Below are 14,959 nucleotides of genomic sequence, written 5' to 3' on the forward strand. Positions count from 1 at the left end.
TGGGTCACGGGGACAGCAGAATGACATGAGTCCCACGGATGAGTGCTGGAGTCGCCCAGGCCACCCTGCCTCCACCAGGCACTGGGACAGGGGTCGGGTGGAGGGCCCTGGTCAGCCCATGGGCCGGCTCGGGGGAGGGAAGGGGTTTGTGGGCAGGTTAGGAACCTTCACAAAGTACACAAGGACTGGACGTGGTTGAGAGTTCTGCGCTTTCCCTCTCGACTGTGCAGCTGTGATCCCAGCGTGACCATGGGGTGGTGACCTCGGGGCTGGAACCTGGTCCCGCTGCACCCTGCAGAGTAGTCACTGGGAAGTGCGTGGAGCAGAGTCATGTACAGAGACAGACGTGGAGGTGGCGCCGTGAGCAGTCTGAGCATGCAGGTGCTTTATACATCTGGCAGTGAGATGTGATGGCAGGTTGGTTCTCGGGCAGTTCCAGAGTGTGACTCATTTCTCCTAAAGGGACGCACGGCGGGGCCCAAGGACATGTCATGTCAGACGTGGCCGCAGCGAGGTTTTGGCAGAGAGTTTGCTATGTGTGCATAGGGGGCTCTTGCTTCTTTCTGTCATCAGGGGCCATCCCACCTGCACCTGCTGTCCCCTGTCCTGGGTCTTGGGCCTCCAGGTCTGTTTGGGGGGTGCCGGTGGTCCAAGGGCTGTCAGCAGGCAATCTCCTCCAAGGTGCCCAGGGCTGTCTGCAGGGGCACATTCACAGTGTGGCTGATGGTTTCAGAGTGGTTTGGCATCGTGTCACAAGTGCTCTGGAGGGAAGGGGACAGTGGGGGTTGGTATTCATTCTGCAAAATGGCATCACGATGCCACTGGCAGCCCAGCTAAGGCCCTGGGAGCTGTGTCCCCCCCGCCCCCCCGCGGGCTCTCCAGGGGTGCTGCTCCTGCCGCAGGCATCCCAGGGGCTGGCGAGCTGTTGTGGGGCACGAGGCTGGGGGTGCCTCGCTGCCATCAGAGCCCTCACCATCGCCTACCTAGGTGCCCCCAGGGTGGGCAGAGGGCTCCCTGGTGATGGGGCTCAGCAGTGGTTTGAACTTCTCTTCTAGACGTGCCCCTAATGTATCACCCAAAGCTACATCTGAGTGCTCTCCAGCTTCGAGGCAGGAGGATATCCCCTCCTGCCCTCATCCTGGGGGGGTCCCCCTTGAGGCCTTCCTGGGATGGAGGAGGTGGAGCCCATGGCTAGCCTGGGGCAGGGCATGCCAATGGCTGAGGCCAAGGAGGAAGTGGGGAGGCCCCCCTAAAAGCCAGAACCAGAGTAGTCCCAGCTCCCCAGTGGACTTTTAGGGTGTGGCTGGCCCCAGAGGAAAGCAGGGCAGGGCTGGGAGGGCCTTGAGTCTTCCCAGTGCCTCCCAGGCTGCAGAGGACTGGAGGCTGGGAGGGATGGGAGCAGATACTAGGAGGCTGTGCCAAGAACGTGGGGGAGATTTGATGAGGATGGGGCTGGGGAAGGGGGAGTGGTGGAGGGGGGCCTGGGGGAGGGGGAGGCGGCAGAGGGGAGGCTGTGCCTCTGAGATGTTCTGAAGGCAGAGGGAAGGTGGGGTGCGGAGGGAACCTCCACTTGCTGAGCACTTCCTATAACCGAGGCACTGCTGCTGGTTTTCGAGGCAAGGTCCACTTAATCCAAATGACAACTCCCTGAGGTCGCTGTAAGTCTGCAACTGCTCAGGCACACAGTTAGGAAACAGGGACCCCCGGTCCAGAGCCTGGGCCCCTTCCACCTGCCCTCCCTTCCACAGATAGCTGTCTTCTATTCAACAGAGCTGCAAGGGCCCGAGAGAACCAAGGTAGAGATTTTCAGCCTGGAAAGTGGGTAGAGAACTAGTGTCTGGAACAGAAATGGGGGCCTGTCTGGGGGAAGGAGCTGGCCTCAGTTTGGATTTGTGGCCTTCAGGCCCCCTAGTGGGTGTGGTGCTGTCAGGGCAGAGCTCTCCCCTGGGGAAAGCCAGAGATACCAGGCAGCCGGGAGCAGACTGAGTTTGGGAAGGAGAGCGGACAGCCAGCTGTAAAGAGGTGCTGCCTCTCTGCCCGAGGGAAGACAGGCAGAGTGGACCGGTGGTCAGAGGAGCTCTGCGTCCAGCTCTGCCACTCACCAGCTGGGGGACCTGGGGCTTCTGGGCCTCAAGTGCCTCAAATACACAGCACCCGACGTGGCACACAATAGTTAGTTATGATGGGTATCATGGCTGCTTCCAACCTCGCGGGGCCCCGAGCTCCCTGTCCCCTTCAAATGGAGTAGAGCACCAGTGATGTCCTTACTTGCATTTTGCCCACCCGAGGACTAGGGGCGCAGAGCCTCCCTACTTCTCCCAAGGCATGAGATGAGAACAGTAGCCCCCCGCCCGGGACAAGCCCGACTGGGCCAGGCGGGACCTCCCTCTGTGAGCATCTCCCAGGCCGCATCCAGCTCTTGCCATTGGGCCCCAGGGCTCAGTGGGGGTGTCCTCCAACAGGCCAAGTTAAGGTGTGCGGGGAGGTGCGTCCCTCCTGCCCTGGCCCTGACCCTGACCTCTGGTCTTGTGAGGCCCACTGACGCAGGGGACAGAGCAACCTACAGCGCAGGCGCTGCTCTTACCACGTTCTCATCGTGGCTCCCTTCGTCCTCTTCTTTGCCAAGCAAGTCTAGGAGCTTCTCTTTGATCAGCTGCAAGAGAATTGGGACGGGCTTGGTCAGGTGGGGGACGGGTGCGAAGGCAGAGGGAGCCCGCCTGGCAGCCAGCTCTGGGAGCCCCTCCCCCAGCTTTTGGCTGAAGTGACGTTTTGGCGCAGGAGCCTGAGCCTGGAGGAGGTCACAGGAGGGCCCCATCTGGCATGGGACTGACTTCTCTTGGGGATGGAGGGTGTGCCTGAGAGCCTGGGAGCCCGTTCCAGAGGCTGGGCCTGGGGGATGAGGGCTGGCAGTCCCACTTTTCATTAGATCAGGGCATCCCTGAGTCCATAACATTTGATTCTTAGCGATAAAGGGTAGGCATTCAACGTGTTCCCTGGTATGATGTAATTTCCATCACTTTATACAGCAAAAACTTCTATTTCACAATAATTAATAAGCAAAGCAGAATAAGATCTGATCTTGAGGCCTGATCTGGGTTTGGGGAACAAGGTCACCATGCTGGGAGGTGGAGTGAGGTGCTCCCGAGGGCCCTGATCTCAGGGGTCTTTCCCCACAAAGGTTCCCAGTGGGCTTTGGCTGAAGACAGCCCCCTCTGGGAGTCAGAACACTGCTCTGCAGGCTCCTCTTGCTGGACCAAAACTCAGGGGGTCCTGGGGATGCTGAGGAATCCCCTTAGGAATTCTGGAGCCCCTGGAGCCCGCCTGACTCGGGGGGGATGGCACAGTGACGCTCAGAGCCAGAGGCCATGGTCAGCTGCCCGTCCTTGGAGAAGCTTTCAGAGGCTCTATTCCAGCTGCCTGTTGAAGGAGGCATCTCAGGCTATGCACAGCCAGAAGCGGCCTGTGAGCCCTTGCTCTTCTTGCTCAGGCTTGATGGAGACCACCAGGCAATGCCCCTTCTCTAAACCTGCCTGCACCAGGACGGGTTCTACTCAGGTGACGGGCCACCCAGAGGGCGGGTGTGTGTGTTGTGTGAATGTAGCGTCTATGTGTGAGTGGTATGTGTATAGTGTGCATGTGTGTTTGTGAGTGATGTACGTGAGTGTGGCTGAAGTGTGTGTGTATGGGTGTGTGTGTGTGCATGTGCTGTGAGTGTGTGGGTGCAGACACACACATGTATGAAGCGACCACAGCTGGCCTTGTGCAAGAGGGGCTCAGAGCTGGCCTCAGGTTTGGCTCTTCTCCTTCTCAACCCTTCCTCTCCCTCCTTTTGAGTGTGGACAGCCCACAGCTCTTCCAGCTCCCTGAGGATAGGAGCCGGCTTCGGTCTCTCTTGGACTCACCCCTCCTCTGTGCCTACGACTTGGTGATAAACAATGTCCATGGACAGGCAGGAGAAAGCAGGCTCTGGGTGGAAAGAGGTCATTCTCTCCCCCATGCTTTGGTTCTGAACATCGGGGCAGGACGAGGGTCCCAGCATATGATCACTTCCCCACGAGCAACCCCAAGCTTACCTCATAAATATAATCAAAGAGCTCTAGTATTGTAAGGATACTAGCACCAATAAACAATCCCATTTGACCACCAATATCACCTGGGGAGAGAGACAAGATCAAAGATTTGGCTTTAGACACAGCGCTTCTAGGAAGGGGTGAGCAGACAAACTCAGAAACCAGACCTTTGGTACCATTCCCCTACCAGGGGGAGCCTGGGCCTGGGACAGGTCAGGCCTTGGACAACTCCCTCTCTCACTGGAAACAGCACCCAGTGGCAATGGGAATGAACCTGAGTGCTTACTGGAGGGCCTAGAGTAGACCTCCCAGGCTAACAGGCTTATTCAGTGACCTTCAGAACCACACAGAGTGGACCCTTCTTTGGCTCTGGGCTGGGAATAGACAAGAAGTGTGTTTGCCTGGAGCGAGGCCAGTCTAGCCCAAGACTCATGGGTCGGGTGTCCTGGGTGGGGGTCTTGGGAACAGTGGCCCAAGAGACCCCCCCCACCCCACCCAATCATGACAAAGCCTACAGGGCCAACTCAGGGCAGTTCTCACCCTTAGGATAAGGTCATAGGAAGCATCCCCTCACTCCCCCACCTGAAGGTAAATGTTCAATTTGGTCTTTTTCTAGAGTAGGGGTTCTTGCCAAGGGGTGTATAGGCCCCACTGACCAAAGTCTTTCCTGGCTGGTCTTCAGGTCTTCTCCCTCCTGAGAGATCTATACTCAGTGTAGATGTCTGGACCTACCCCGGGTCTATAAAATCAGAATCTCTGGAGCTCGGGTCTGGGAGTCAGGAGTTTTAAGTTCCCAGGTGTCCTATGCCCACCAGGGCTTGAGAACAACTCCCCTGTGGGAGTTGCCAATGGTTGGAGACCCTTTGAAACTGAATGCAAGATGTTACATGTCTGTACCTGGGTATTTGTAGTGGGAGAGTTCCTATCTGAGAAGCTATTATCAGATTTGATAAGGGATTCTGGTCCCCTCAAAGCCCAAATACTTTGCTCCAGAGGCAGTGTGGTAGAGCAGGGGGCTTGGAGGCTCTGAGTTTGGAGAGTGGACACCAGCTTGCTGTGTGGCTTTGATAAAACCTGACCTTCTCAGTAGCTTTGCCTTCAAAGGGCATTTGGTGGGGATGGGAGTGGAGGAGACCACTGTGAGGTCCTTGCAGCTGGAACCTCTACAGACTCTTAGCTGCTGGGCTGAGCAGGGAGAGTGCTGGGAAAGGTGGTGCTGCCAGGGTGGGTGCCCAGTCTTACTGGAGACCCCAGGCTGACGTCTTGGTCTGAGAACTTTCTGTTGGCTCCATCTGCCCTCTCCCTCCCTGATTATGGCTGAGGGCAGGCCGACAACCACAGTCCCAGGTGAGCAGGCAGTGAGGGTGGGGAGGGGGCTCCTCCTGGTGGGGCTTGGAGCTGGGCTCCAAATGGTTCCCCTCACTCCTCTCCCCCTGCTCTCTCTCTCATGCCCTTAGTGGGGACGTTACGGGAAGTGTGTACTTACCGATGTATGTGTCAGGTGTGAGGTGCGTGTTTGCACGTGCGTGCAGCGTGACCGAGCATGGGGTATGTGTCAGGGCACTCTGTGTGAGCATGTCTGGCTGTCAATGGCTTTATGCAGGTGGCTCTTTATGTCTAGGGTAGGGACACTGAGTGTGTCCAGTGTGTGTGAGTGTGGCGTTGTGGAGGTGGGCATTGTGTATGTGTGTGTGGAAGCTGCGTGAGCATGTTTGTGTGTATAGGCAGGTGTATGTGATGGGTCTGCAGTCATGTAGTGCATATGCACAGACGTGTCTGCAGCGCGTGGCCTGGATGTGGGTCTGTGCTCTGCGCACTGGTGTGTGTGGCTCATGACCGTGTGTGTGTGCGCACACGTGCGTATATGCTTTGGGGTGGGGTGTGCTATGTGTGGCCTGAAGGCATGTGTGGTGTGCCCTGGGGGGAGGGTGGGCTGCATGGTGGTGAGGGAAGGGCCTGATGGGCCCGATGGCTGAGGGTCTGGGAGCCGCACACTCCCATCACGGGAGGTACAGATGGCAGCGTGATCCTCTCAGCAGGCTATTCTGGGTGGGAGCAAGATGCTGGGAATGTGCTCGTCCTCATAGCTGATGCAGAGAGCAGCTATCCTTTCTGACAGATTCAGAGCTCAGGCCCTCCTCAGTGTGTGTGTGCATGTGTGTGTGTGAGTGAGAGAGAGAGAGAGAGAGAACAGTGAGCTTATGTTGGGGAGGGTAGGGAAGAGCCCTGTCTTGAGTTCTATTTAGGAAATGAAGGTGACAAGGTGACAGAAGCAGGGTGAGGGGGTCTACATCTTCAGAGCATGACTTCTACCTTGGGCCCAGGGTATTAGTCTCTTGGTTCAGTCCCTTATGGCCACAAGTCTCCGGGACCCAGTGGCAGCCACCTTAACCCAGCTGGGTCCCCACTGTGGCCAAGTCCCCAGTCTCCTGGGAGAGGTGCAGAAATGATCTGATGGCATCTGGAAGAAGCTGGGCCCTGGGCCCCTGGCATGGTGACTGTCCAGGTACCAGAAACTACTCCTTATGGATCTTCTGTGGGCTAGGGCTCTATCCCAGTGAACCATCCCTACAAACTCATCAAGTGCTTTGATTAGACCCATTTTACAGATGGGGGACCTGATGTTCAGTGAGGTGAGGCCACGTGCCCGCCTTCTCGTAGCTGGTATGCATCCATCTGACTCTGTGCCTGTCTACTTCCCTCTACACCTGCTGCCCACCCCTCCCCCGCCCCCGACATACCACTTCTCCGTCAGTCCAACTCACAGAGGGAAGAGCAGCTAATTTTCTTTGTAGGGACAGCATCATGTCCTTTCTTGAGAGTGAGCAGGCATTGGGGAAAAGGCCCCAGGGGCAGGTCTTTTAGCTGTCTACCCTCAGGGGTCTTGTGGGTTTCGCACTGGATGGGGCAGGGTTGAAACAAACTCCCCGCATCCATTATGTGCTCATGTGGCCAGGTTTGCGGATGTGACCTTGTGTGGGGGTGGCAGTCAGGTCTGTAGACATCTGGGGATGTGTGGCCCTTCTTTTGTGTTTGACAAAGGACTCTCAGTCCATGGGGAACATCTGGTCTCCATGCTCAATGTTGCTTTCCAGGTTGGGCTCCATTCGGGGCCCTCACTGCCTGGGGACCACCCACAGCTCAGCCTTCCCTCCATTGGACTGCTCTTTGTCCCCACTGTGGCTCCGGGGGCTCACGCCAACCTGGGGGCAGAAGACCACGGAATCCAACAGGGCAGCGCTGGAAAGGCCCTGAGAGACCTTTTAGCTCACGTGCCTCATGGTGTTGATGGGGAAACTGAGGCCTACGCTGGGGCATGAACTGGGCTGAACACCTCCACCACACTGGAGTCCTTCCCATTCTGGGACAGAGGGAGTAATTAGTACATGAAAAGGCCAGACTCCTCCGAAGGTGTATCTATCTACCTGCCTGCCTGTCTACCCAGCTGTCCATTCTCCCTTGCTTCCCCCATGACACGTGGAAATTAGCGCAGCCGACACTGACTTACCAAGTAAGGCAGCGACTTCATATGCCTTCTTCTGTTCAATTGTCTCATAATTGAGAGCTTCAAAAAATATATCCAGAACAAGGATGTTCTCTCTGCAGAGGGAATATTCAGGACCATATGTGGTGAGAACCCTCAGGGGCCACACAGACCATCTAACACAGCTTTACCCTTGACAGCAGGAGAAGCTGAGCCCACGAAAGTGCAACAACTGGCCCAAAGTTAGAGCTGGTTGGTGACAGAGCTGGCCTTGGAGCTAAGAGTCCTGACCCCCAGCCTAGTGCTCTCTATAGACCAGAAGCACGTATCAGCTGTGCCCCTCTGTCCCTCAGCTATCTCCTCCTTGTGTCCTTTCCATGAGTCCTACCTGGTGTCCAGGTCTCTGGGCCCCCAAAGCGTCTTCCTGGTTCCTCACCAGCAGGTGAGCTCAGTACTCTCTTGACAAGCTCTTCACTCTTTGGTTGTGCTTGCCCCAGCTGACCTCCTGGGTACTCTGTACCCACTCCTGACAGCCCCCCATGTTTCTACTTGGATTTTTCTTTTTTAAAAAAGATTTATTTATGAGGGGCGGAGCAAGATGGTGGAGGAGTAGGAGACCTGGATTTCGTCTCCTCTCAGGAATTCAGCTGGATAGGGATCAAACCATTCTGAACACCTACAAACTCAACAAAGGATTGAAGAAAAGAATAGCAACAACTCTCTGAACAGAAAAGCGACCACTTTCTGGAAGGTAGGACGTGCGGAGAAGTGAATCCGAGGTGATATTCGGGAGGATAGACGGTGGGGGAGGGGCCTCTGTCAGCCATTCTGGCAAGTGATAGAACTGCAGAGCACAAAATCAGAACTTTTAGAAGTCTGCTCCGCTGAGGGACATCACTCTGGTGGCTAAGCGGGGGGTGGAACCCTCGTGGGACAGTGTGGTCTCAGGACCCTCGGGGTCACAGAAAGACCGGGGGTGCCTGAGTGTGGTGGAGCTCCCAGGTATCAGAGCGGGAAGCCGTCTGCAGAGACAGAGCCCAGCCGTGGGCTCTCAGCTCGGGGTTGCCATAAACTGTGATCCGCGGCACAGCCGGGACACTGCTCCTCCAGCAGGGACCCAAAAAGCGGCAGATCCGGGGAGACTCCCCTTCCTCCCCTGGGAGGAGTGGCGCGGGAGCGCACCACAGGGATCTGCTGGGTTTGGAGACTCCACACAGGATCGGGTGCCAGAGATAGAAATGTGCGGTCACAGGCCGGGTGAGCATGGAGTGCGGCCGGAGACCGGGGAGCCAGGAGTGACTGACTGCTTTTCTCTGGGGGCACACTGAGGAGCAGGGCCCCGAGTTCTCAGCTCCTCTGGGGCGGAGATTGGGAGGCCGCCATTTTCACTCTGCCTCCAAAGCTCTACGGAAAGCTTGCAGGGAACAAAAGCTCCAGAGAGCAACCGGAGCAGATTACTTAGCCTGGACGGGCAAGGGCGGGGCAATTCCGCCTATGGCAAAGACATTTGGAAACCACGGCAACAGGCCCCTCCCCCAGAAGATCAGCGAGAACAGCCAGCCAAGACCAAGTTTACCGATCAATGAAAACGGCAGAATTCCAGCGCTAGGGGAATACTACACATAGAATTCATAGCTTTTTTACCATGATTCTTTAGTCGTTCAAAGTTAATTTTTTTTAACTGCTTTTTTTTTCTTTTTTTGAATTTTTCTTTTTCCCTTTTTCAACCAACATATTATCAATCCCTTTTTTAAAAAACATTTTTATTTTTCATTTTTAGAGTCATATTCTATCCCTTCATAGTAGTTACCCATATTTTTGGCATATATATATAAGTTGTTCTCTCTTTAAAATTTTGAGATAGTTTCTTCTAACATATCAAAATATACCCTAAATCTCTAGTATATGTTTTTTTTCTACTCCCTGCCTGATCACATTCTCTCCCTTTTTTTTTTTAAGATTTTTATTTATTTATTTGACTGAGAGAGAGATAGCGAGAGCAGGAACACAAGCAGGGGGAGTGGGAGAGGGAGAAGCAGGCTTCCTGCCGAGCAGGGAGCCCGATGTGGGACTCGATCCCAGGACCCTGGGATCATGACCTGAGCCGAAGGCAGATGCTTAATGACTGAGCCACCCAGGCGCCCTCTTTTTTCTTTTTTTAAAACCTCTTCTTTCTTTTTTCAAACAACTTCTTATCAATTCCTTTTATAATTTTTTTTTTATTTGACAGAGAGAGACACAGCGAGAGAGGGAACACAAGCAGGGGGAGTGGGAGAGGGAGAAGCAGGCTTCCCGCAGAGCAGGGAGCCCGATGTGGGACTCGATCCCAGGACCCTGGGATCATGACCTGAGCTGAAGGCAGTCGCTTAACCAACTGAGCCACCCAGGCGCCCTATAAAATTTTTTATAATTTCCATCTTTACAGTCATATTCCATCCCTTCATCATATCAACCCTTATTTTTGTACATATATAAGTTTTTCTTTCTTTAAAATTTTGAGAGGCACTTTCTTCTAACAGACCAAAATACACCCAAAATCTAGTGCGTGGCACTGATCTATATACCAGCCTGATCATATTTGATCACATTCTGATTTTTGTTGTTGTTGTTTATTTTGATCTGTTTTTGTTTGTTTTTATCTTTATCTTTTTCTCTTTTTTTTCTTTTTCTTTTTTCTCTCTTTCCCTTTCTCTTCCCACTGCATCAGGTCTTTTCTGATTTGTTTAGAGTATATTTTCTGGGGACATTGTTACTCTGCTAGCAGTTTGTTGTCTCATTAATCTATTCTCCTCTGGACAAAATGACAAGACGGAAAAAATCACCTCAACAAAAAGAACAAGAGGTAGTACCGACTGCCAGGGACCTACTCAATATGGACATTAATACGATGTCAGATCTAGAGTTCAGAATCAGCACTTTAAAGATACTAGCTGGGCTTGAAAAAAGCATGGAAGTTATTAGAGAAACCCTTTCTGGAGAAGTAAAAGAACTAAAATCTAACCAAGTCGAAATAAAAAAGGCTATTAATGAGGTGCAATCAAATATGGGGGCACTAACTGCTAGGATAAATGAGGCAGAAGAGAGAATCAGTGATACAGAAGACCAAATGATGGAAAATAAAGAAGCTGAGAAAAAGAAAGATAAATAACTACTGGATCACGAGGGCAGAATTCGAGAGATAAGTGATACCATAAGATGAAACAACATTAGAATACTTGGGATCCCAGAAGAAGAAGAAAGAGAGAGAGGGGCAGAAGGTATAATGGAGCAAATTATAGCAGAGAACTTCCCTAATTTGGGGAAGGAAACAGGCATCAAAATCCAGGAAGCACAGAGAACCCCTCTCAAAATCAATACAAATAGGTCATCACCCCGACATCTAATAGTAAAACTTATGAGTCTCATAGACAAAGAGAAAATCCTGAAAGCAGCTCGGGAGAAAAGATCTGTAACCTACAATGGTAGAAAAGTTAGATTGGCAACAGACCTATCCACAGAGACCTGGCAGGCCAGAAAGGACTGGCAGGATATATTCAGAGCACTAAATGAGAAAAATATGCAGCCAAGAATACTATATCCAGCTAGGCTGTCATTGAAAATTGAAGGAGAGATAAAAAGCTTCCAGGACAAACAAAAACTAAAGGAATTTGCAAACACAAAACCAGCCCTACAAGAAATCTTGAAAGGGGTCCTCTAAGCAAAGAGAGACCCTAAAAGCAACATAGACCAGAAAGGAACACAGACAATATATAGTAACATTCACCTTACAGGCAATACAATGGCACTAAATTCCTATCTTTCGATAGTTACCCTAAATGTAAATGGGCTAAATGCCCCAATCAAAAGACACAGGCTATAAGATTGGATTAAAAAACAAGACCCATCGATACGCTGTCTGCAAGAGACTCATTTTAGACCCAAAGACACCCCCAGATTGAAAGTGAGGGGGTGGAAAACCATTTATCATGCTAATGGACACCAAAAGAAAGCTGGGGTGGCAATCCTTATATCAGACAAATTAGATTTTAAACCAAAGACTGTAATAAGAGATGAGGAAGGACACTATATCCTACTTAAAGGATCTATCCAAAAGAAGATCTAAAAATTGTAAATATCTATGCCCCTAACATGGGAGCAGCCAATTATATAAGGCAATTAATAACAAAAGCAAAGAAACACATCGACAACAATACAATAATAGTGGGGGACTTTAACAACCCCCTCCCTGAAATGGACAGATCGTCTAAGCAAAAGATCAACAAGGAAATAAAGACTTTAAATGACACACTGGACCAAATGGACTTCACAGACATATTCAGAACATTCCATCCCAAAGGAACGGAATACACATTCTTCTCTAGTGCCCATGGAACATTCTCCAGAATCGATCACATCCTAGGTCATAAATCAGGTCTCAACCAGTACCAAAAGATTGGGATCATTCCCTGCCTATTTTCAGACCACAATGCTTTGAAACTAGAACTCAATCACAAGAGGAAAGTCGGAAAGAACTCCAATACATGGAGGCTAAAGAGCATCCTACCGAAGAATGAATGGGTCAACCAGGAAATTAAAGAAGAATTAAAAAAATTTATGGAAACCAATGAAAATGAAAACACAACTGTTCAAAATCTTTGGGATGCAGCAAAAGCAGTCCTAAGAGGAAAGTATATAGCAACACAAGCCTTTCTCAAGAAACAAGAAGGGTCTCAAGTACACAACCTTACCCTACACCTAAAGGAGCTGTAGAAAGAACAGCAAATAAAGCCTAAACCCAGCAGGAGAAGAGAAATAATAAAGATCAGAGCAGAAATAAATGAAACAGAAACTAAAAGAACAGTAGAACAGATCAATGAAACTAGGAGCTGGTTCTTTGAAAGAATTAACAAGATTGATAAACCCCTGGCCAGACTTATCAAAAAGAAAAATGACCCAAATCAACAAAATCATGAATGAAAGAGGAAAGATCACAACCAACACCAAAGAAATACAAACAATGATAAGAACATATTATGAGTGACTCTATGCCAGCAAATTAGATCACCTGGAAGAAACGGATGCATTCCTAGAGATGTAGCAACTACCAAAACTGAACCAGGAAGAAATAGAAAACCTGAACAGACCTATAACCACTAAGGAAATTGAAGCAGTCATCAAAAATCTCCCAAAAAACAAACGCCCAGGGCCAGATGGCTTCCCAGGGGAATTCTACCAAACATTTCAAGAAGAATTAATACCTATTCTTCTGAAACTGTTCCAAAAAATAGAAATGGAAGGAAACCTTCCAAACTCATTTTATGAGGCCAGCATTACCTTGATCCCAAAACCAGACAAAGACCCCATCAAAAAGGAGAATTACAGAACAATATCCCTGATGAACATGGATGCAAAAATTCTCACCAAAATACTAGCCAATAGGATCCAACAATACATTAAAAGGATTATTCACCATGACCAAGTGGGATTTATCCCTGGGCTGCAAGGTTGGTTCGACATCCGCAAATCAATCAACATGATACAATACATTAACAAAAGAAAGAACAAGAATCATAGGATCCTCTCAATAGATGAAAAAAAACATTTGACAAAGTACAGCATCCTTTCTTGATCAAAACTCTTCAGAGTATAGGCATAGAGGGTACATACCTCAATATCATAAAAGCCATCTATGAAAAACCTACAGCGAATATCATTCTCAATGCGGAAAAACAGAGAGCTTTCCCCCTAAGGTCAGGAATGTGGCAGGGATGTCCACTATCACCACTGCTCTTCAACATAGTATTGGAAGTCCTAGCCACAGCTATCAGACAACAAAAAGAAATCAAAGGCATCCAAATGGGTAAAGAAGAAGTCAAACTCTCACTCTTTGCAGATGATGTGATACTTTCTGTGGAAATCCCAAAAGACTCCACCCCAAAACTGCTAGCACTCATACAGGAATTCAGTAAAGTGGCAGGATAGATAATCAATGCACAGAAGTCAGTGGCATTCCTATACACCAACAAGACAGAAGAAAGAGAAATTAAGGAGTCGATCCCATTTACAATTGCACCCAAAACCATAAGATACCTAGGAATAAATCTAACCAAAGAGACAAAGGATCTGTACTCAGAAAACTGTAAAATACTCATGAAAGAAAGTGAGGAAGACACAAAGAAATGGAAAAACGTTCCATGCTCATGGATTGGAAGAACAAATATTGTGAAGATGTCAATGCTACCTAGAGCAATCTACACATTCAATGCAATCCCCATCAAAATACCATCCACTTTTTTCAAAGAAATGGAACAAATCATCCTAAAATTTGTATGGAACCAGAAAAGACCCTGCATAGCCAGATGAATGTTGAAAAAGAAAAGCAAAGCGGGCAGCATCACAATTCCGGACTTCCAGCTCTATTACAAAGCTGTCATCATCAAGACAGTATGGTACTGGCAAAGAAACAGACAGATCAATGGAACAGAATAGAGAGCCCAGAAATGGACCCTCAACTCTATGGTCAACTCATCTTTGACAAAGCAGGAAAGAATGGCCAATGGAAAAAAGACAGTCTCTTCAACAAATGGTGTTGGGAAAATTGCATAGCCACATGCAGAAGAATGAAACTGGACCATTTCCTTACACCACACACAAAAATAGACTCCAAATGGTTGAAAGACCTCAATGTGAGACAGGAGTCCATCAAAATCCTAAAGGAGAACACAGGCAGCAACCTCTTCGACGTCAGCCGCAGCAACTTCTTCCTAGAAACATCGCCAAAGGCAAGGGAAGCAAGGGCAAAAATGAACTACTGGGACTTCATCAAGATAAAAAGCTTTTGCATAGCAAAGGAAACAGTCAACAAAACCAAAAGACAACTGACAGAATGGGAGAAGATATTTGCAAATGACATATCAGATAAAGGGCTAGTATCCAAAATCTATAAAGAACTCATCAAACTCAACACCCAAAGAACAAAGAATCCAATCAAGAAATGGGCAGAAGACACAAACGGACATTTTTCCAAAGAAGACATCCAAATGGCCAACAGACACATGAAAAAGTGCTCAATATCGCTCGGCATCAGGGAAATCCAAATCAAAACCTCAATGAGATACCACCTCACACCAGTCAGAATGCCTAAAATTAACAAGTCAGGAAACGACAGATGTTGGCAGGGATGCGGAGAAACGGGAACCCTCCTACACTGTTGGTGGGAATGCAAGCTGGTGCAGCCACTCTGGAAAACAGTATGGAGGTTCCTCAAAAAGTTGAAAATAGAGCTACCCTATGACCCAGCAATTGCACTACTGGGTATTTACCCCAAAGATACAAAAGTAGGGATCCGAAAGGGTACGTGCACCCCGATGTTTATAGCAGCAATGTCCACAATAGCCAAACTGTGGAAAGAGCCAAGATGTCCATC

The 14,959-nt window shown here is 49.8% G+C and overlaps 1 protein-coding gene across 1 annotated transcript in view; it reads right to left on the reverse strand.

Annotated features, from left to right (window-relative positions):
- Window positions 1-200: 200 nt before the first annotated feature.
- Window positions 201-14,959, reverse strand: part of ASIC2 (acid sensing ion channel subunit 2) — a 266,262-nt gene continuing 251,503 nt past the window's right edge. Inside the window, exons 5-8 of the mRNA XM_035027455.1 lie at window positions 7,579-7,670; window positions 4,074-4,153; window positions 2,585-2,653; window positions 201-761 (exon numbers count right to left, since the gene is read on the reverse strand). Of these exons, the coding sequence (XP_034883346.1) occupies window positions 660-761; window positions 2,585-2,653; window positions 4,074-4,153; window positions 7,579-7,670 (343 nt within the window). The 3' untranslated portion in view covers window positions 201-659. The remainder of the gene's footprint in view (window positions 762-2,584; window positions 2,654-4,073; window positions 4,154-7,578; window positions 7,671-14,959) is intronic.

This window comes from Mirounga leonina, unplaced genomic scaffold (assembly GCF_011800145.1).
Source record: "Mirounga leonina isolate KUSES-001 unplaced genomic scaffold, KU_Mleo_1.0 Mir_200, whole genome shotgun sequence".
In the NCBI taxonomy this organism is placed as follows: Eukaryota; Metazoa; Chordata; class Mammalia; order Carnivora; family Phocidae; genus Mirounga; species Mirounga leonina.